At 38.2% G+C, this 23,297-nt stretch overlaps 1 protein-coding gene across 4 annotated transcripts in view; it reads right to left on the reverse strand.

Moving 5' to 3' along the window:
- The window catches only part of LOC131688989 (nephrin), an 837,157-nt gene that overhangs the window by 107,443 nt on the left and 706,417 nt on the right, over window positions 1-23,297 (reverse strand). For all 4 annotated transcript variants that reach the window (XM_058973699.1, XM_058973698.1, XM_058973697.1 and 1 more), the window contains exons 7-10: window positions 19,470-19,760; window positions 12,437-12,604; window positions 11,011-11,142; window positions 807-943 (exon numbers count right to left, since the gene is read on the reverse strand). In XM_058973699.1, the coding sequence (XP_058829682.1) occupies window positions 807-943; window positions 11,011-11,142; window positions 12,437-12,604; window positions 19,470-19,760 (728 nt within the window). The remainder of the gene's footprint in view (window positions 1-806; window positions 944-11,010; window positions 11,143-12,436; window positions 12,605-19,469; window positions 19,761-23,297) is intronic.

Raw genomic sequence — 23,297 nt, forward strand, 5'->3', positions numbered from 1 at the left:
TTTCCAAAACACTAACATTTTATTTTTTCACTTTTATTTGTTGCTCTAATCACGGTTTTTCCATTATAATTATTTTTGTTTTGAGAATGGCAAAACAACAAAACACGTTGTATCTCCTTTCTACAAAGAACAAAGAATCAATTTCAGCTCTCAAAATTAATGTTTCAGAATAGCGGTTCCACGATTATGTAATAGTCAGAAATGTCTTAAAAGCCCCGGGTTCCCCTATCATATTTAGTAATAATTAGATGTATTTAATATCATTTAGTAATGAAAATACGAACAAGTGAGTTTTCTATGTGAAAATTGTTGAAAAATCCCAATCTCAACCACGCTGATCTGGTACGTCAAGTAGACTAATTTGGTTCAAATTTGGAGCAGATACTCTTGATAGGAGTACTTAGGAGTGGGTCGATGGTGACAATCTTTTTTCACTGTCATTCTAATAGACATGAATAAAACCCTATTTAAATGAAAAGAGTAAACTCCCTTAGATTTTTCTACTGCTTATTATTGTTGTTGAGAAACTTGGTTCCAACCGAAATGGACGAAATTAACGATTTATTATCTAAAAGTGTCAAAATGCAATCCTCCTGTCAGTGGCTTTATCTCTCCGTTTTCCAAACATCCCCAGCCCTGCCGATATTATCCATTACCTCTCCGTTTATGTTCGCAAGGAAAGCAAAATACCATTCTCATAAATCAAATCGATTCGGATCCGGACACCGAGTAATCAACCGGAACCGAACCACTGGCGAAGACGATCCGAACGCAAACACACAACTCCCGACAATCGACACACTTACCTTCTTATCGTTCTTGTACCAATTCAGCGTGGCCAGGGGATTTCCACCAGAGGATACACACAGCAGCTTCTGCACGGAACCGGCCGGGATGATCTGACCTTCGACGTAGCCGGAAATAATCGGCGCACTCGGTGGAACTGTTGGGTGGGAGAAAGAAGAAGAAAAAATTGTGAAAAGATAGAGTAAGTGAAAATAAACAGATCGGAGACCGAATGGAATCTGGAACGTCTCACGTCTGTGGTCGTGCGAGTTTGTGTAAGTTAGTATTCGGGGAAAATTATGTTTCATAATAACGTTGTATGAATTATTAATGAATTATAATAGAAGGCTCGGATTTGTGGTACTGAATCTTGTTTTTTACACCTAGTTGTAGGAAACTTTCCGTGGGAATTCTCTGATAAAAAAAGGCATGGGAAAGGGATGGATGAACAGAATAAATGAATCTGATTACATTTATAGCAGAGAGATGAAATGTATTATTTACAGTGAAATGATAATGGTAGATCATCAATGGTTTGATATCTATTAAAGCTTATTCCATGTCTTTTCAAGAACTCTCTAGGAAGTTACCCGGAGTAAAAAAATACAGATTCTGTCATGAAAATAATACTTCTCATTCGAAGCCGCCATTCTAGAATCCATGCACCCATCCTAATGTCCCGGGAGATTTCATTTGAATTGACTGGTTGAGGAAAACTTGCGTTTAGAACAACGACATTCTGGCATAGACAAACTTTGCCATTATCCTCACTCGCTGAACGGATTCATAAGCTGATTAAAATTTTAGTTATTATTCTTCGGAACAGCTTTGTCATAACTTCCACCCCGCACCGTCACTCATCTTAGGGAAACTATGAGCCGAAAAACACAGCTAGCGCCGGCGGTGGAACCCGTTAGCGGCAGCTTCTCTGTAATTGAATAATTCAATTTGAAGCCACGATCCACAATGTAATTAAAATCCTTGTCGTTGATAAAGAACCTCCCCCCGCTCCTATCGACGCGGTTCCCAAGAAGTGTGGCTAAAATATGAAAATTTCCCACTCCGAACCACCGTTCCCATCCCGAATTCCTCCGGCGAGAAAGGCAATCCTTTCCCGCCTAGGTACCTTTTATCCTCGATCCGTTTTCGATGGGAAAGAAATCACATGCGAAGTTTGCTGGAAGGAGCACGGATGGGTGGCTTGTTAAAAACCACTCCTGCCGGGGATGATTGTTTCACATGCACCGACGACGGAAACCATTAACCGCAAAATTCGATTTGACGAGCACCAGTACACATGTTGTTGTGTTGTGTTCCAACGAGTTAAGCAAGCCATTTCCTGTGACACCACACACCAGTCAATAACCTACGCGGAAAATGGCATAGGTGGTTGGTAAGCTCGCGTGTTACGGCATAATTTGCTCCTACCACCACCGCCTAACGACATCGTATTTAGGAAGTACTCGAAGCCGATCAATCTCCCCACTTTGCCAAGTTGAGCGAAAGAAGAGTTTTTGATTTAGTCTATTAATTTTACGACCTAGGTGTTAAAGAACTGGCAGCGTGTTAACTATGATACCGTCGGAAGGGAGCGAGGGAGGTCGGATTAAAATTTTTGCCACCTTTCAGAAAATGATTTCTGATGGTTGCGATAATTCGCCTCGGGTAGGTGGACCCGGCTTGAGTTGAGTGGCAATAAAACTTTTCCTCTTTCGCCGAACCGGAAAACGAAATAGCAAATTTCAAAACTGAAGAGTGAAGCATCCCGTCGGATAAGCACTTTTTCTGGGAAGTGTCGTGCCAGACCGGATGCGGAGCACATTCGAAAAGTCGCTTCTGAAGTCACAAAAATTGATAGTGCTGATGTGGCTGAAAGTTTTTTTTTATTCTAGACAGCAGTCTAGAACGAAGCGTCAAATTTTGTCGCAAAAACGGATGCCATCAAATCAAAGGGAACACGTTTAGGGTTAAGGGTCCGGGGATGAGTGGATCAAATCCATTCCGGGTGTTTGCTTTGCCCCCATATATGATGTGTTGTATCAAAGTGGGGATAATAATTCCGAAGGTTTTAGCGTTATCAGAGGTCAGATAGTCGGTTGAGTGACTGGAAGGTTGATCAGTTCCGACGTTTTCCCACCATAGTTTTGATCCTGGACGATACAGACTAGTTGTTAGTAATGAAGAGATTGTGAATAGCCGAGCTCATTTTAATTAAATTGACTTTAATAATTAGATTCAATCAGGTCGACAACTGACCTTCTTCAGGCGGAACATTGGCTAATCAAATCAAGCTTTTCAGTCTGCTCCGAACCCTTTTATAATTTATTGCTTCTGTTAAACCCCCGGAAAAAAGGACCAACTGGAACCAGTTGTTACCGCGAAAAATGAATTTCTCATCAATTCTTTTCACCGGCTGTTATCCGAACAAAAGTTTCACCGAATGCTCGAGGCAGCATTTTAGTCCCAAAACCTGCCCATCCGCCGGCACGAGGCGTTTGTCGGAATACTTTTTTTCCGCAGGGATCAGTCTAGATATGGGCAGCGATAGCAGCAGTAGCAGCAGCAGGTATCTAATCTGTCGAAGCTTTCACGAAGTTATCCCTTTTCCATCCTCGCTATCTCTCGCGGCCTCCGTTTCTGGCTGTTTGTGATTTAAGCGCTCGAGTGAAAAAAGAAAAGACTCCAACCCGACGAGTTGATTTGTATGCTAATTAGGAACTTATTTTTCGGAAGAAGAACTCTCAGACTTTTGGATTTGATTAGTGTTGCCAGGTTGCGATTTGTTGGAATACTTAAATGACTCAAGTTTGAGAAAAGTTTTTCGTTTCAAATTCCACTATTTTAGTTATTTTTAATAAATTAGTGGAATTTATTTGAACTACTGCTGCCCAAGGTATTTGGCCATTCTTGATACTAATTGCTAAGTGAATCGGGAGCTGTTTTGACGTTCCGTTGCCATTGAGATTGATATCAACAACATCCAGTCGTACACCGATATGTGCCCACATTTCTGCTTTGCTATCCCCTGATTTGACTATTATTTTTTATGTTTCTGATAATTCCTGTCTCCCAACTGTTTCTGCTATGTACGTGCATAAATGTCGAAATGAATATCGAACAAGATTCGTCATTTAAGTTTCCAATTTTTCGGTTCAAGTCGTATCAGTTTAACTCGGTTGAACCGGTTGTGATCTTTTTCCGGCTCAGAGATAGAGCTCTAAATATTCTTAAGATCTCGAAGGTCCTGACGGAGCGATATTCAGCCGAGACCGACATTTCAAACGTGGGCCCCGGAAAGTTCAGTGTTGCCGTTTCCAGAATAAAATAAGCAAATGACATTGCTGGAAATGAGATTATTACGCAAAAGTACCATGTCTACGTACCCGCCCAAAAAGTTGAGATAAATGGAGCTGTCATCTATTCTAGTTTGGCATGTGCTAATTTACTGGAGCACAGAGTTTGCAGATTCAGCCGGCTGGGGTCCCCCAGGAGGTTGATAGCAGTCTATTATCACTTCTGCTCGAACGGGACATCACGTTTGATCAGTCGTTAGATTGAAACACAAAGTGTGTTTTAGTTTTAAGGGATTTGCGTCAAGCCGGCGCTAATCTATTCCGACAATAAGTTAGTGTCAGTTTCTGATGAGGCGAAGTCGAAACGCAACACAGTATGAGTCTATTATCTTTATCCGAACAAAACCAACCTAGAGACCGTGTGGCATCCGGCAGGCAACCAAGAATTGAGCCACTGGGTTCCTGCGCCCATGTCGTAAGAGGCGACTTTAATCAGGAGTCCTCAAGACAAGGTGTTTCTCCGTACCAAGGACTGGATGGATGGCAGGAGTAAAATATGCCAGTCACGCACGGAGTGTCGTGGGTCTTACCCTTACTGTGTTAAACGGATGTCTGGCACAGTGGACGTTTGTTTCTTCGCAAATCGTGGGATTCAAATGGTGGTCATGTCCCTAATACCCATTTAGAGGTTCGCTACAAGCAATTATAAGTAAACGTGTTTTGATATATTCTAGCAGCTGTATAACAAGTGCTGATGATGAAATATTTAATGCTGTGATCGAGTATGGTTAGAGTAGCACAAATTAATCTTCAGTGTAATCGTACAGCAACTATGACTCTATCCCTCCTTGTGCAGGAAGAAAAAGCTTCCGTGGCTTTGGTTTAAGAACCGCATTCCGTACAGGAAACTTATGTTGGAAAGCTACTGAACCCCGTCTTTGTAGCTTTCAATAAAAATGCATGACAAATCCACGTGAAATGCCTCGCGCATGTATACTTGCGAATAGTGCTTTTGACGCATGTCTTATATCCGACCTCACAACTCGTGCTGTTTGTGCTGTCAAAATCAATATTAACAAGAAATACGTCTATTGTTCGGCATATTTGCCGCATAACGAACCATACCCTTCTGATGATTTCAAAAGGATTGTATCGTACTGTGGTAAGCGTCCCCTCATAATCGGTAGTGATGAAAATGCCCAACAAGAGGGAGTGGTATGTGGTCATAAGCAGTAAAACAGTCTAACTCTTTAAAGCTGAAGCAAAGATCGTAGAGCAAGCTAAATCAATTATCATAAAAAATGATGTCTCCTCGATGCCGGAAAGAGATCCGCGATATCATAAAGTTCCCGGTTCCCAAATGCCACATGAGATGTTTGGTGTTCCTGAAAGCATTGGAAACTCTTCAAATGTATAAGACCAGGTGCTGTTTGCTTCTCCTCTTTGGCAGAGATTCCTCTTGTTGGTATATTTGACAGCTTTTCAAGGGAGAAATTGATTGCTAAAAAGCCCCATTTGATTGTAATTAGTGCAATACTGCCTGCTTGATGCGTGGCACAAACAGCCAATCGGGTAGACGATGCTTGTCGAAAGCAGTCTCGCCAAAGGTCACCCGATACGAGTTTGAAGGGACACATCATTTTGTCCCATCCGGTGTGATTCCCATTCCAAATCTTTGCTCACTGGAGCAAGGTGTGTCCGTGAAACGACCAATCTCGTTGTTCAGTAGATCCATGCATGTCAAGTTTGAATCGATAGCTACACCATTGATCTCAACTTTGTGAGCGGGCATGAATTTAAGGCCGTATCGTGTTACTGTGGACTCTATGGCGGAGTTTTAGTTTTGCACCGCTTTAGTGTTTTTGTTTTGGTGTTCGTTTTTTAATTCGACTTTGGCACAATCATTTAGTCTGTACACGAAAATGACTGACTTATTTTATGACTAATCCTTTTTAGTATATAAAGCAGATCAAGATTTCAACACTCTCCTAATGCTGGCGTCCTTGGTAGTGACCAACGCCACACTACGGATCTGCCCAGTAAAATGCAATCCTTGAAAGTTGTGGCATTTATCAACGCTAGCAGCACTGTCAGCATTGCCGCGGTGAATATGAAGTGAACTGTCACCGATGGAAAATGGAGCAAAATTGATTTATCAGTCGGATTTTTTTAGTCGATTTCGAACTATATATGACTTTAATTAAAAAAAAAAGAAGCGGAAACTAATCTTTCAAAAACGGTACATTTGAGAACAACGCCATTTACTGTGAATCAATCTGAATGGCACTAGCAAGGCGTAGTTTTCTGGCGTCTTTGTTGGACAGTCGGTTGCGCGCCCCTTCGATGTCCACATTGACTTTCTTTTTCAGTTCGACTATTATACAATAATTTAGAGTGTGTTTAGAAAAAGCACACTTATTCTGACTAATTATTTAACATATTTTAACTTATTTTATTAGCAGATAGATTTCAGCGCCCCTCTTCGGTTGGCGCCCTTGGTGGGGTCCAACCCTGCCAACCGCGCACTGCGAGCCTGACCAATTTATCCTTTACCATATCGACAAATTTTAAAAATTCGAGAAGAGGTTCTCAGAGAGTTTATTCAATCCCCAGAAGTAATTAACTTTGTTGTCCAGGAGTGAATTCAGAGTATCTGAAAAATCTGTCAAATTGTTTGGCTTGACCTGGATGTCTGTTCGGTTGTGAATAATCTGGAACATTGGCAATGCTGCCACCAGTAAAAACGAAATGCAACGGTCAAGCTTCGATGTTTGGAGCGTGATTCGCAAACTGTAAATTCAGGACGTGGTGAGCTCTCGAGCGGATAAAATAAATGCGGTTGTGACCATGGTTAAACAAGATTACGACCGTCGTGTTCCGGACATAATATAAAAACGGCAAGCTAAAATACCCCCTGAACGTGATGATAGAGAAGGCGAACGCCGTCTTTCAAAAAAGTCGCCAATTTTGGAGAAGAAAAATTCGAGCGGAGATTCCACATCTCAGACCCGAAAGCTCTTTCACTATACTGCCTGCTAAAAGTTCATCGAAATTCCTGACATGATGGAACTGGATAATTGCAAATTCTTCCTAAACTTATGCTTTTTGTTTATCCTTCATAAGTATTTCATATTGCGAATACTCGGTTTTATTCGAAAAGATCGGAAGTCAATAGCCCGTATTTGACCAGAACCCCATTTCTTGCTTCTGTGACCCCCTCAGCTCGATTGTTTACCACGGCAAGGCTAAAAACAGTTCCTTTAATCTACAGAAAATGCCAACAAGATTCAAATAACTGTTTCTTGTTGATTACTTCGTGCTGACAGAAGCAGAAAGAAGGCTTAAAGTCGTCACCGTTATTTTCATATGTTGATTGGTGGTACTACGATAACCGAGTTTTACACGTGAATCTTCTAATTCAAGGGATACTAGTACAGTGGTTAGTTGAAGATTTGAAAAATTTCATTGTAGACTTAATAATCGATCGAACTAATCGATTAGCACGAATATAAAATTCGATTACTGATTAATCGATTTTTCAAAACAAATCGGACATCCCTATTAGGCCCGCCAAGGGCGCCAGCCATAGGTGGGCGCCTAAATCTGGATCTGCTTTGTAAAATAAGTGGGATATGTCATAAAATAAGTCAGAATAAGTTCTATTTCCAGGTACACACTAAATTATTATTCGAAAGTCAAACTGAACAAGAAAGCTAATGCAAACAAGTGAGCGCAAAACTGGTACTCAACCAAAGGCACCAGACGACTACGCTACGGCCCTGTCAGTCCCATTAAAATGTATTCTCAATAAATAATGTTGTTCTCAAATATAAAAAGAATAAAAGAGTAAATGACGAACGTGCTTGAGTTGCACGACACGAACATTTCAACAAAAAATATCTCAAAAAAATCTCATCTGCCTGGAGCAGTTACAGAGCAGTCCTCACAAGGGGATCGTCAGAGCCGCACTCTTTCGGAGTCAAGAAAGAAGAACGATTCGTCGTGATGAGTGGTGAAGTTCTCTTTAGTATTTACGCAAAATAGTGCTTATAGTATCTTCTAAGTGTACGCTTCAGGGGTTAGTAACAGATCATGTAAACTATTCCCACAATAGTAACAGATCATGTGGACTCTTCCCACAATAGATACAGTTTTCAGTATTTACAATACAACAATCATTATCGTTTTCTGCGCACTTGACACAACGACAGTTCATTGCTACAACTGCGATCGCCATTTAATATCTTCGCTCACGGGGGAAGGAGATCTTTTAAACAGCAAAATCGAATGGATGAACACACCATCGATTTCAATTTTGTGAGCGGGTATGTAGACGCGGTAGCCTTTCGTAAGAAGCTTACCGCCAGTAACATCATATGCCTACTTAAGACAGAATTTTACAATTTTGATCTTGCGAATTTTCGCGGCATCCGTTACGGCTGAATATTTCTGCGTCAGTCGTTTCGAAATATTTTGAATACTTTATCAGTTTATCTTTGATCTGACAGAAGATCATATATGGTATGACCGAGTTCAATGTGTATGGTTTTAAATAGGAAGTCGGAATCTTTGATAACGACATCCATTCTACCACCAGCGGAATTTGATCAGAAGAGTTTATTTATGTACGGGTTTCGAGTCGAGCGCAAAGTAAAAACGTAAAGAATAGGAAGGAAGGAATAGAAATTACGGCAGATATAAAAATTGAAGTAAAGCAAAAATGTTGTACCTATCTTCACTCGGTATATGGCGGGTCAATTCTGATTTTGTTGGCAACTGGCCTAAAGAATGTAGAACAATCTATATGAGCAAAAATCATAAAAGCATCTTTGTGTCACTCCAATGTGCATAAATTTTTTCGTATTGGCCCGAAATGAACCAAATTTTGCTCAGATTCTCAATAGAGTGTATTGTTTACATTTGCTAAGTTTTTTAGTTGTCAGTGAGAATCCGGTCGAGATGGAAGAAAACTAATAATACACCAACCAAAGCGGCGCCGGTGACTGCCACTCGCCCTAGTGGGTCTGGGTGCAGTTCCAGTCGAGGTCGCTGAAATTTCCTGGGTGAACAATTTGTGGTCACGTCTTCCTTCGGAAGGGAAGCGAATCCGTTGATCCCGGTCCATGTGTTGATGGGCCGATATCTAGGGTCTAGATGATGGAGTCGCCTCTCTGGAGTCGGTGATTGGCTCTCTGTGCGGATAGAGACCATTGGAAAAAAATCAAAGGGGCGCAAAACTGAGACTCCGCCAAGGGTGCCAGAAGACCACGCTACGGCTATGATCCCTATATACATCCACTTATACTCACAAATGATTTAGTAGTGTAATCTTACGTCAACAGTTTGTGAAACCCCATAGTTTTTTTTAATGTTAAAAAATGTTTTCAGATTCCAGGATACGAAAACCAGTAGAAACATCTCGTTATTTCTTCGCTAAACTAAATTGATATGTCAAAATGTTCCATGAAACTAGCTTCGAATAGCGAGTAACCGTTCTTGTTCTAACAAGTTCTTGAAGTGCCTGAAAATAACCATATTCAAGCAACTAACCATGCTCGGTGTCTTTCGCAACCGCTCTGGATTATTAATATTTTTAATATAAAACTTTTTTTCAGGGCTCGTTGAAGATAAAACACAAAACAGATGCAAACTATGGCAACACTGGCTGACGGGATGCGGCTTAAGCACAAACACGCTCTAACCCGTGCTTTTAATTACCATCATGGTCGTCGGTGGGTGCCTTTTTCCATCGAGAACTGGGACAGGATTAAAGTCAAGCTTATGGAGAAATAAAAGATGAAGAAAACCAGAACAGAACAGACCTTCGGGTGTTTTGCACGCGTTGACTCACCCAGAACGTCAAACTTTCGCCATTCGCTAGCGGTGGAGAAGGAGGAGGGGGACGACGAAGAAGTTTTTTAACAGATTAGAAGGAAAGGGGCCGGGTGCGTGGGAAAAGGGCACACGAGTCAACGGAAGCGGGATGTTTGTGCCGCGGGTAATGATGAAGTTTGGCGTTTATTGTCGAGACAGTTCAACCAGTCAGTCGAATGAGCCCGGGAGGAATATTTATTACAAAGTGAGCATATTTTTTGTGTGCTTCTCGGCTGCGGTATTTACCCCCAAGTAAAGTTTGACTTCAAGTAGTCAGAAAATACCTTGAAGCGAAATTTGACTGGTCTTGAAAGAGATGCGACAGGAATGTTATGTTCAAACACATTTTGTTCAAATATTTCCTGTATATGTCAAAATCACTGTTTTAAATATCGACAAACTAATGAGTATGGCTTCACTTTGAAGAGAAAATTCGGGAGAACCGTCATTTGCCAATTACACCCGTTCATAACGAGGCTGAGCCCCTTTGGATAAAGATCAGCCATCTTTATCGTTTGTTTACCATTTACCTGTCAGTGACATTCCAATCGAGCACGAGATCTGTCAATGGGCCACGTTCGAGAACGATTCGAAGCGATTTTCTTCGGATTGAGTGCTTTTGACAGGATTCTTGCTCGATTGGAATGACACTGACAGATAAATGGTAAACAAACGATAAAGATGGCGAGTATTTAGTTCATGGTAAACAAAAGAGAAATCATTTGTCTTACGATGATGGCTGTGAACTGTGCTTAGCTCACAACCGATTGTCCGTCATCTATCCTAAAAAAAAAAATGACAGTTGGTTTTTACACCCTAATTATAAGTTTAACGAGAAATACACTTTAGTTTCGGACAAACAAAATATCCAAATGGACATACGAGTACCGAAACTGAGTATTCACTTCCCAGTTCTGTGAATCAAACTCAATGGCCCTACCTGGAATAGGAAAAGCTCCGAACAAGATATCGAGTGGAATGAAAATATTATCAGAAAGCACACTAACTCCCGCACACACACACGCACGTACCAATAATAAATAGAGTCACAACTTACGCAATATGTTCACGGTGTGGGTCGACACAACATTCTCCGTTAGCTGCATGTTCAGTCCGTGGCAGATGACGACCAGCGAGCGCTTGTTGGTGTCCACCGGTGCCGTGATGTTGGACGTCGTCATCCAGCCGCCTGTTGTTTAATATATGGATAAAATACAAATACATACAAATCGGTTAGATCAACAGCAATTCTGACACGCGAGCTGATGCCGAGCTGAGACTGATGCTGCTGCTGCTGCTGCCATCTAGAATGGCGGCCAACGCTATCGCAAACGCGAACATTCCGCGTACATAGTCAACGGCCAACCGGCGGAACCATCCGGTGATGAATTTAAGTAAATATTTTATAACACTCGGGGAGAGTGAGTGGTGCGTTCGCATGACGATGGTTGCTTTCGGTAGGTGCTCTTGCGTATGGGTACGCTTCCGTGTGATAAAATTTTACGCTGACAGACTCTATTGTTGCAAATGGGATTGCTACGGTTTATGACAGCACAAGATTCACGCCGTTCCGGGTTTTTCGCAACATATTTCCTGCCAGAGAATCGTGGCTGAAGGTCGTTTGCCTTTGCTTGAAAGTACGGCAGCACGAGGCACATCTCTGACGGGATAGGAAAAAGGCATGTTTGCTATTGTAATTGTGTCGCAGTGCTTCTTCGCGTGACAGGAATTCATCACCAGTGACAGTATGTCAAATATGTCAAAAGCAGCCAAAATCTAGGCACAGAAACTCAGCGAATTTTTGTTGTTGCCTCGCCAGATTAGACAATAGGTCTGACTAAACCTACCAATTTGGGAATGTCGGGTTCAACCGAGTGCACCGAAAATCCGGCAAGCTTCAAAGAACAAATTCAATGATCGTAATCTCATAAATTTCCAAAATTGATGCCCCATCCGAGGATGCACAAAAGCACGAAAAGACCGCTGCTCCCTCGGGCTCGAGTGCTGGTGCATAACCTTTACCGATAATCCATCATCGTTTGGCATAAATTGAAATACGGGTAATGAGAATCAGCTACCCACGCAATCAAATAGATTACGCTAGCCACCGGCCAAAATCGATGGCCTTTGTACTGTTCAGCTTAGTCCCAAGCCACGGCGGCGGGACGGTAGGAGCGGACCATGTACTGATTGTAGTGCCCCCTCTGGGTTATTTATGCAGTGAATGCCGTTGTTCGATGCACGCCGATGTCGGTAGGTACACATATTGAAAATTAATACCACGGGAGTCGGGATATTGTTTATTCGATGGCATCCTAGCTCAGCTGAGCACTCCTGAGTTCTTCTGGTGGGATCAGATCCCGCGGTACACGAGCAGGAAATATGACCGGCAAAACTAATTACTATCATCGTTATTCTCACGAGCCAACAACAGCAGCAGGCAGCCTCAGCCATCAACAGTCGCAGCACTAGACGAAACTTACCTTCCGGGCTTTCGATTGTTCGCGAAGTGGCATTTTTCACCTGATGACCACCGACGCTCCACTTGATCTCGGCCGGCGGGTTGGACGGTGCCGTTTGACATTGCAGCGGAACCCGGTCGCCGACGCGGGCCTCCGATGGACCCGAGATGGTGACGTGCGTCGGTGCGACTGCGGAGATAGAATATGGGGTTACTTAATCGCCGGGTGTTGATTGGTTTCGGGATGAAATAATAGCAAGGTGGATGACGTTGTCGAGGTGACGAGATTAGTAGGCAACCGATGCGGTGATTGGTTATGTATAATGTTTAAATATTATTTAGTCATGGTGGGCCGATTTTCAGACTAAGTTCCTTTTAAGTTAAATGAGAAATCAGAAATGAGAAATGAGAAATGAGAAATGAGAAATGAGAAATGAGAAGTAAGAAATGAGAAATGAGAAATGAGAAATGAGAAATGAGAAATGAGAAATGAGAAATGAGAAATGAGAAATGAGAAATGAGAAATGAGAAATGAGAAATGAGAAATGAGAAATGAGAAATGAGAAATGAGAAATGAGAAATGAGAAATGAGAAATGAGAAATGAGAAATGAGAAATGAGAAATGAGAAATGAGAAATGAGAAATGAGAAATGAGAAATGAGAAATGAGAAATGAGAAATGAGAAATGAGAAATGAGAAATGAGAAATGAGAAATGAGAAATGAGAAATGAGAAATGAGAAATGAGAAATGAGAAATGAGAAATGAGAAATGAGAAATGAGAAATGAGAAATGAGAAATGAGAAATGAGAAATGAGAAATGAGAAATGAGAAATGAGAAATGAGAAATGAGAAATGAGAAATGAGAAATGAGAAATGAGAAATGAGAAATGAGAAATGAGAAATGAGAAATGAGAAATGAGAAATGAGAAATGAGAAATGAGAAATGAGAAATGAGAAATGAGAAATGAGAAATGAGAAATGAGAAATGAGAAATGAGAAATGAGAAATGAGAAATGAGAAATGAGAAATGAGAAATGAGAAATGAGAAATGAGAAATGAGAAATGAGAAATGAGAAATGAGAAATGAGAAATGAGAAATGAGAAATGAGAAATGAGAAATGAGAAATGAGAAATGAGAAATGAGAAATGAGAAATGAGAAATGAGAAATGAGAAATGAGAAATGAGAAATGAGAAATGAGAAATGAGAAATGAGAAATGAGAAATGAGAAATGAGAAATGAGAAATGAGAAATGAGAAATGAGAAATGAGAAATGAGAAATGAGAAATGAGAAATGAGAAATGAGAAATGAGAAATGAGAAATGAGAAATGAGAAATGAGAAATGAGAAATGAGAAATGAGAAATGAGAAATGAGAAATGAGAAATGAGAAATGAGAAATGAGAAATGAGAAATGAGAAATGAGAAATGAGAAATGAGAAATGAGAAATGAGAAATGAGAAATGAGAAATGAGAAATGAGAAATGAGAAATGAGAAATGAGAAATGAGAAATGAGAAATGAGAAATGAGAAATGAGAAATGAGAAATGAGAAATGAGAAATGAGAAATGAGAAATGAGAAATGAGAAATGAGAAATGAGAAATGAGAAATGAGAAATGAGAAATGAGAAATGAGAAATGAGAAATGAGAAATGAGAAATGAGAAATGAGAAATGAGAAATGAGAAATGAGAAATGAGAAATGAGAAATGAGAAATGAGAAATGAGAAATGAGAAATGAGAAATGAGAAATGAGAAATGAGAAATGAGAAATGAGAAATGAGAAATGAGAAATGAGAAATGAGAAATGAGAAATGAGAAATGAGAAATGAGAAATGAGAAATGAGAAATGAGAAATGAGAAATGAGAAATGAGAAATGAGAAATGAGAAATGAGAAATGAGAAATGAGAAATGAGAAATGAGAAATGAGAAATGAGAAATGAGAAATGAGAAATGAGAAATGAGAAATGAGAAATGAGAAATGAGAAATGAGAAATGAGAAATGAGAAATGAGAAATGAGAAATGAGAAATGAGAAATGAGAAATGAGAAATGAGAAATGAGAAATGAGAAATGAGAAATGAGAAATGAGAAATGAGAAATGAGAAATGAGAAATGAGAAATGAGAAATGAGAAATGAGAAATGAGAAATGAGAAATGAGAAATGAGAAATGAGAAATGAGAAATGAGAAATGAGAAATGAGAAATGAGAAATGAGAAATGAGAAATGAGAAATGAGAAATGAGAAATGAGAAATGAGAAATGAGAAATGAGAAATGAGAAATGAGAAATGAGAAATGAGAAATGAGAAATGAGAAATGAGAAATGAGAAATGAGAAATGAGAAATGAGAAATGAGAAATGAGAAATGAGAAATGAGAAATGAGAAATGAGAAATGAGAAATGAGAAATGAGAAATGAGAAATGAGAAATGAGAAATGAGAAATGAGAAATGAGAAATGAGAAATGAGAAATGAGAAATGAGAAATGAGAAATGAGAAATGAGAAATGAGAAATGAGAAATGAGAAATGAGAAATGAGAAATGAGAAATGAGAAATGAGAAATGAGAAATGAGAAATGAGAAATGAGAAATGAGAAATGAGAAATGAGAAATGAGAAATGAGAAATGAGAAATGAGAAATGAGAAATGAGAAATGAGAAATGAGAAATGAGAAATGAGAAATGAGAAATGAGAAATGAGAAATGAGAAATGAGAAATGAGAAATGAGAAATGAGAAATGAGAAATGAGAAATGAGAAATGAGAAATGAGAAATGAGAAATGAGAAATGAGAAATGAGAAATGAGAAATGAGAAATGAGAAATGAGAAATGAGAAATGAGAAATGAGAAATGAGAAATGAGAAATGAGAAATGAGAAATGAGATATGAGAAATTGTTAAATCAAAAAATTGACGAATCGAAGATTCGAAAAATCAAAAAACCGAGAAATCGAAAAATAGACATGCAAAATATCGAAAAATTCATGATTCGAAAAATCAAAATATTAAATAATCGATACATCGTAAAATAAAAAAAATGGAGAAATCAAAGAATAAAAAAATGAACTCAAAAAATTGAGAAACCGGAAAGTCAAAAAACTGAAAAGCCGAGAAATCAAAAAAAAATTAAGAAACTGAAATAAAAAATAAAAAACAATAAAATAAAAAATAAAATCCAAACATATTAAAAATGGCACAAAATCTAAAAACCAAAAAAAAATAAAAAGCGAAGAAAAACAAAAATCAATTAATTAAAAAATCTAAAATCGAAAAGTCAAGAAAAAAAGAAACCAAAAGATCATAAAAAACGAAAAATCTAGCAACCAAAAAAATCAGAAAATCAAAAAAACCAAAAAATCTGGAAGTCAAAAAATCACAAAATCAACGAATCAAAAAATCTAAACAAATCTAAATCTAAAAATCAAAAAAGCAAAAAAATCAAAAACTCAAAAAATTCAGAAATTTACAAATAAAAAAATCAAAAAAGAAACAAAATCAAAACATCTAAAAATTAAAATCATAAATCAAAAATCAAAAAAATCAAAAATTCAAAAAATTAAAGAGCCAAAAAATCAATATAATAAAACAATAAAAAAAATATTAAAAATTCTAAAATCAAAAAATCAAAGCACTAAAAAAAATCAAAAAATTAAAGGCAATAAAAAAAAGTCAAGGCATCAAAAAATCAAATGATCGAAAGATCGAAAGATCGAAAGATCAAAAGATCGAAAGATCGAAAGATCGAAAGATCGAAAGATCGAAAGATCGAAAGATCGAAAGATCGAAAGATCGAAAGATCGAAAGATCGAAAGATCGAAAGATCGAAAGATCGAAAGATCGAAAGATCGAAAGATCGAAAGATCGAAAGATCGAAAGATCGAAAGATCGAAAGATCGAAAGATCGAAAGATCGAAAGATCGAAAGATCGAAAGATCGAAAGATCGAAAGATCGAAAGATCGAAAGATCGAAAGATCGAAAGATCGAAAGATCGAAAGATCGAAAGATCGAAAGATCGAAAGATCGAAAGATCGAAAGATCGAAAGATCGGAAGATCGAAAGATCGAAAGATCGAAAGATCGAAAGATCGAAAGATCGAAAGGTCGAAAGATCGAAAGATCGAAAGATCGAAAGATCGAAAGATCGAAAGATCGAAAGATCGAAAGATCGAAAGATCGAAAGATCGAAAGATCGAAAGATCGAAAGATCGAAAGATCGAAAGATCGAAAGATCGAAAGATCGAAAGATCGAAAGATCGAAAGATCGAAAGATCGAAAGATCGAAAGATCGAAAGATCGAAAGATCGAAAGATCGAAAGATCGAAAGATCGAAAGATCGAAAGATCGAAAGATCGAAAGATCGAAAGATCGAAAGATCGAAAGATCGAAAGATCGAAAGATCGAAAGATCGAAAGATCGAAAGATCGAAAGATCGAAAGATCGAAAGATCGAAAGATCGAAAGATCGAAAGATCGAAAGATCGAAAGATCGAAAGATCGAAAGATCGAAAGATCGAAAGATCGAAAGATCGAAAGATCGAAAGATCGAAAGATCGAAAGATCGAAAGATCGAAAGATCGAAAGATCGAAAGATCGAAAGATCGAAAGATCGAAAGATTGAAAGATCAAAAAATCGAAAGATCAAAAAATCGAAGAATCGAAAAATTGAAATATTGAAAAATTGAAAAATTGAAAAATTGAAAAATTGAAAAATTGAAAAATTGAAAAATTGAAAAATTGAAAAATTGAAAAATTGAAAAATTGAAAAATCGAAAAGCAAAAAATCGAAAAATTCAAAAATCGGAAAATAAATTCAAAAGATCAAAAAAACTAAAAAAAATCGAGAAATTGCGGAATCAAAGAATCGAAGAATCGAAAAATCGAAAAACCGAAAAATCGAAAATCAAAAAATCGAAAAATCGAAACACAGAAAAATCCAATAATCGAAAAAATCGAAACATCCAAACAACGAAAAATCCAAAAATCGAAGAATCGAAAAATAAAAAAATCGAAAAACCGAAAAATCGAAAAAACGAAAAATCGATATACCGAAATATCGAAATATCGAAATATCGAAATATCGAAATACCGAAATATCGAAATATCGAAATATCGAAATATCGAAATATCGAAATATCGAAATATTGAAATATCGAAATATCGAAATATCGAAATATCGAAATATCGAAATATCGAAATATCGAAATATCGAAATATCGAAATATCGAAATATCGAAATATCGAAATATCGAAATATCGAAATATCGAAATATCGAAATATCGAAATATCGAAATATCGAAATATCGAAATATCGAAATATCGAAATATCGAAATATCGAAATATCGAAATATCGAAATATCGAAATATCGAAATATCGAAATATCGAAATATCGAAATATCGAAATATCGAAATATCGAAATATCGAAATATCGAAATATCGAAATATCGAAATATCGAAATATCGAAATATCGAAATATCGAAATATCGAAATATCGAAATATCGAAATATCGAAATATCGAAATATCGAAATATCGAAATATCGAAATATCGAAATATCGAAATATCGAAATATCGAAATATCGAAATATCGAAATATCGAAATATCGAAATATCGAAATATCGAAATATCGAAATATCGAAATATCGAAATATCGAAATATCGAAATATCGAAATATCGAAATATCGAAATATCGAAATATCGAAATATCGAAATATCGAAATATCGAAATATCGAAATATCGAAATATCGAAATATCGAAATATCGAAATATCGAAATATCGAAATATCGAAATATCGAAATATCGAAATATCGAAATATCGAAATATCGAAATATCGAAATATCGAAATATCGAAATATCGAAATATCGAAATATCGAAATATCGAAATATCGAAATATCGAAATATCGAAATATCGAAATATCGAAATATCGAAATATCGAAATATCGAAATATCGAAATATCGAAATATCGAAATATCGAAATATCGAAATATCGAAATATCGAAATATCGAAATATCGAAATATCGAAATATCGAAATATCGAAATATCGAAATATCGAAATATCGAAATATCGAAATATCGAAATATCGAAATATCGAAATATCGAAATATCGAAATATCGAAATATCGAAATATCGAAATATCGAAATATCGAAATATCGAAATATCGAAATATCGAAATATCGAAATATCGAAATATCGAAATATCGAAATATCGAAATATCGAAATATCGAAATACGAAATATCGAAATATCGAAATATCGAAATATCGAAATATCGAAATATCGAAATATCGAAATATCGAAATATCGAAATATCGAAATATCGAAATATCGAAATATCGAAATATCGAAATATCGAAATATCGAAATATCGAAATATCGAAATATCGAAATATCGAAATTTCGAAATTTCGAAATTTCGAAATTTCGAAATATCGAAATATCTTAATATCAAAAAATCGAAATATCGAAATATCGATTTATCGAATTATCGAAATATCGAAAAATCAAGAAATCAAAAAATCGAAAAAATCTAAAAATTTAAAGACCGAAAATTGAACAATCAAAGAATAAAAAAATAAAAAAATTGACGAATCGTAAAATTAAAAAATCGATAAAATCAAAAAATCACAAAATCGAAAAATCAAAAAATCTAAGAATTCGAAATCAAATAACTTGACAAATTGAAAATTGGAAAATCGAAAAATCAAAAAAAAAAAAATAATCAAAAAATTAAAAAATCGAGAAAAGAATAAAAAAAATCGAGAAATTGATTCTTTGAAAGATCGAAAAATAAAAGTTGAAAAATCGGAAAATCAAAAATAGAAAATAGAACAACAAATATATGCAACAGGAATAAAAAAGTAAAAGGAAGAATGTAAAATGAAAAGGGAAACACGAGAACAGAAAAAAGGAAAATGTGATAAGGAAAAAGAAAGGATATATAGGGGAAGGAATAAAAGACCAATGGACTCAAAGAAATAGAATATCGGAAATAGGAATTCGACCTTTAAACTCCACCATCCCGCAGTTAAATAACTAAAACTTACACAGCACCGCCAGCGTCACCTCCGTCTTCAGCGGTGCGGTGGCCATAATGTTATTAGCTTCGCACCGCAACCGGGCCTTGTTGTCGCCAGCTTCCGCCGTGAAGGAGTAGATGTTCTCCGACAGCCGCTCCGACGTGCGGTACGCCATCCGAACCTGGACGCCATTTTTGTACCAGATCAACTGCGCCGGTGGGTTTCCACCCCGGCTCCGGCAGATCAGCTCCACGCTCTGTCCGCGCCGTAGCGTCTCGCCCTGGGTATAACCTTCGATGTACGGGGCCCCCGGTGGATCTGCAAAGAAATCGATAAATCAGTTTTAATTAAAATTTGTCAGTAGAAAATACATAGACGGGATTCTGCAGAGGTGCTGCCAAAAATTCATGCTCCTTTGCTGTGAAATTTGCAAGCTACTCTAGTGCTGGGGTAGGATGGGAATATTCTTTCGCGGCCGAGGTAGTTAATGAAATGAAAAGACAGCCATCGTACACTGGCATCCAATCGAGGCATTTCAGGAGTCTCGGTATGGCAAGGAGTGTGATTTTAAAATTAATTTCTTATCGCATTGTTATAGAATTTATGCGCTAGACTTTCAGCACAAAATAAGATGCCTTGCTATGCTCTGTTGCTGGAAATAGTCAGGGGAGGTTTTACGGCGCCTTTGCTGATGAGGTGTATTGTTGCATGACTCTTCTCGACACTCTTACTAATATTGCTTGAAGGCCTAAATTGTTTGGCAACCTTCACATGTGCCCTTTAAAATCTATGACATAACGGCAGAAAGGATCCAATTTTATAGCAATGTTTGTTGTCTATTCATTGATTGTATACGGGTATGGGTACGTTCGAGTTTGAAAAATATGCACTGCTCATCAACGTCTATTTCGCTGAGACGACTAAGAAATTTCGAGGACCGCAGTCAAAGACGGTTAAGAAAAAAAAAAATAAAAAGTTACCGGGTGTCTTCTTTCGACATCGAGCAGCGAGGACGCATGGTGTTTTGTTTGAAAAACGCTTTCTCCTCACAGAAACTCTAAACTACGTGAGGTCAACCTTTACATAACTGCTCGAAAAACCAAGACGGAAAATATTATATTACCCTGTCAACACTATATTATCTCGCTCGAGAATCCACATCACGATCCGACCATCCAATTGAAAAAGAAACATTTAACCTGACGGGTTCCTGATTATCTGCAGAAAGCCATAAATTGGATTATTCTACTCCGGATATCCGGAGTGGGTAAAACCCCATGCAAATCACGTTTGCTCCCAATAGCCTGTTTAGTGCCTGGGCAAGGATTTTTGTTCATGCAACATTTACCAGGACCTCCACCATCCAGTGCCTCCGCAACCAAGTCAAATGATGACAACGACGACTACGACGAAGCAAACGGCTCCCTTTATTTTCTCAGGATTTTACGGTCCCCCCACGTCAAACATCGGCCCATCGTCGAAGGCTCAGTCTAGCGCCAATACTCCCATCGGCACAACACGATCACGAGTTTGCCCTCGCCGAACTTTCACGTACAAATTTATCTCATTTACAGTGATGCTTTGCAACCCTCAAATAGCCATTAAATCGCGCTTGTCTATCGCTAATAGTGGTGGTGGCGGTGGCTGTTTGGCTTGCTTATGGCTGCAGTTTGCTTTCAACTCGGCTTCGGTCACGTACTGCTTCCGCTTCCCCTCCCCCCGCTCGCCATATGCCATTCGACCGATCTAGCGCAGAACTTGACACTCTTATTGGAATCCACTTGGTGCTACTCAATCGGTTTTCCTATTTGCACAGGATCTTCATCAGGCAGTGCGACGTTGAAATTGCCGCTGGGAAAGCCTTCGGAGTGGAAAAGAAAGTGAAAATCTTTTCAACTATTTCTGCTCCGATGGATTGGTCGGTTGGTGTCACTGTGGCACTATGGAGCTTGGAGCTGGTGTGAGTGTGTTTGCATGAGGAATGTTTAAGTGCATCTGTGACGTTGACTCTGTCGTCGGCGGAGAGGCTAGGAGTGAAAATACTCTGAATGTCCGAGGGAAACGCCTATTTTCAGCGATAGACAGTAGGGTATCAATGAGAATTATCTTCTTGTATTTGACGAACTAATAGTGATGTACAAAATGTTGACTTCTTCGAAAGGTAGCTCAATTGAAAATTTTTATATGCATGAAAATCACAAAACGTTAAAAATTTTAAAATTCCTGAAAAAAATCCAAGAGAATAAAAAAGGCGAGTAGCCGTGCAGATCTAGTTAAATATAATCAAATCTAGTCAAATATAACTTTCAGAGCGTAAACGATGAATAGCCCTTTACAAAACCCTAATGAGTTAGCTGTCTCTAATATTCATCACTGTAATTCGAACTAGTGTGCGTGAACTGAACTATATGTAGGTAATAAATCAATATTGAATTCTTCCCATTAAGTTGTACGTTTTTCATACCAATCTGTAATTACAAGGCATTTTATTTTTCCTTAATTTGCAAAAATCGTTCTTCGTTCCCCCAATAATTATATGATATGTTAAATAAGCGTCAATTCCATGCACACTTATTCGTGAAAGGAAATTAAAAGTGATTATAACACTGGTATCAATTCGATACTTGTATCATGATTGAGCGAGGCTTGAAGACGGAAAAATGGTCACGGAATGTACCGCTGGGCCTTTGTAATTCTGAAATGGTACATTGGATAATCGATAGAGCTAACACCTACTACGTCCCGTGATTAAGTTGTTTGCATAGAGTGACGTGACCATGTGCAAAAAAATAATTACGACACAGTCGGTGAGTGAGATTTGACTCAACCACACATACCCACCCTCGACAAAATTGTGCCACAGGGGAACCCTCCGTCGGAGTAGACTAGATCCACCGCCGAGGACCAGTAGGGTAGGACGCGACGCAGCATCGGGTACGGGTCATCAAGGCGCCAGCAAACCGAACGCTACAATCCACCGGAATCACCTGATCGATTTCGACACCGACCGACGAATCACTGGAAACCTTCTGGCTGGCTCGTTGAGTAAACTAGGTCCACCGCCGGGGACTAGATCGAGTAGATCGGGACGAAGTGGGGAGCTAAATGGCCGACGAAAACAAGCATCGCTATCGGGATAAATCCACCGCCGAGAAATTCCCAGTTAACTACATTCTAATTGGTTTGGAGCTAATTCGGTACCGAGAGAAATTCCGCCGCCGGGGAGCTCTCAGACGGAGTTTCACAGCCAGATAATATCCAAGCCGATCTCGATAAAGGTGGGAGCGAACTGGCTCAAGAAAGCGGGTATCGGTGTCGGGAGAAATGCCTCCGTCGGGAAACTCTCAGTCGGATTAAGGTGAATTCACCGCCGGGGGCTATTCGAGTAGTGATAAAGTTGGGAGCTGAATGACTCACGGAAACAGAAGCTGAATTGCTCAGGAAATCAGCAGCTAAACGGGTTACTGAGTTGAGAATTAAATGGCGACGTGAAAGATGAAGACGAAAAACAAGAGAAGAGTTAAGAGCTCAATGGCTCCAAGGTCGCGAATATAGATGTCTGATTTTTTTCAATTGATCCATTAATCAATCAATAATTAGTATTAGCAGGAGGTACGAGTGTTGTAAAAGAACTTTGTTATTCAAAGAATTCAAATTAGTTCTGCTGTGTGTATGATACTACTTTGAATGCGATCGGTGAGGTAGGTTTGCAACGTACTCCATACTATCAGTGGTATCCAAGCAACCAACTTCGTTCGAGTTTGAGAACTAATTTTAGCCAAACATGTCAAATGGTCCTAAGTGCAAATGACAGTTTCTCTTTGTTTACTTTCTCTTTCGCTAATAACTCGACAG

Source organism: Topomyia yanbarensis, chromosome 3 (assembly GCF_030247195.1).
Source record: "Topomyia yanbarensis strain Yona2022 chromosome 3, ASM3024719v1, whole genome shotgun sequence".
Taxonomy (NCBI): Eukaryota; Metazoa; Arthropoda; class Insecta; order Diptera; family Culicidae; genus Topomyia; species Topomyia yanbarensis.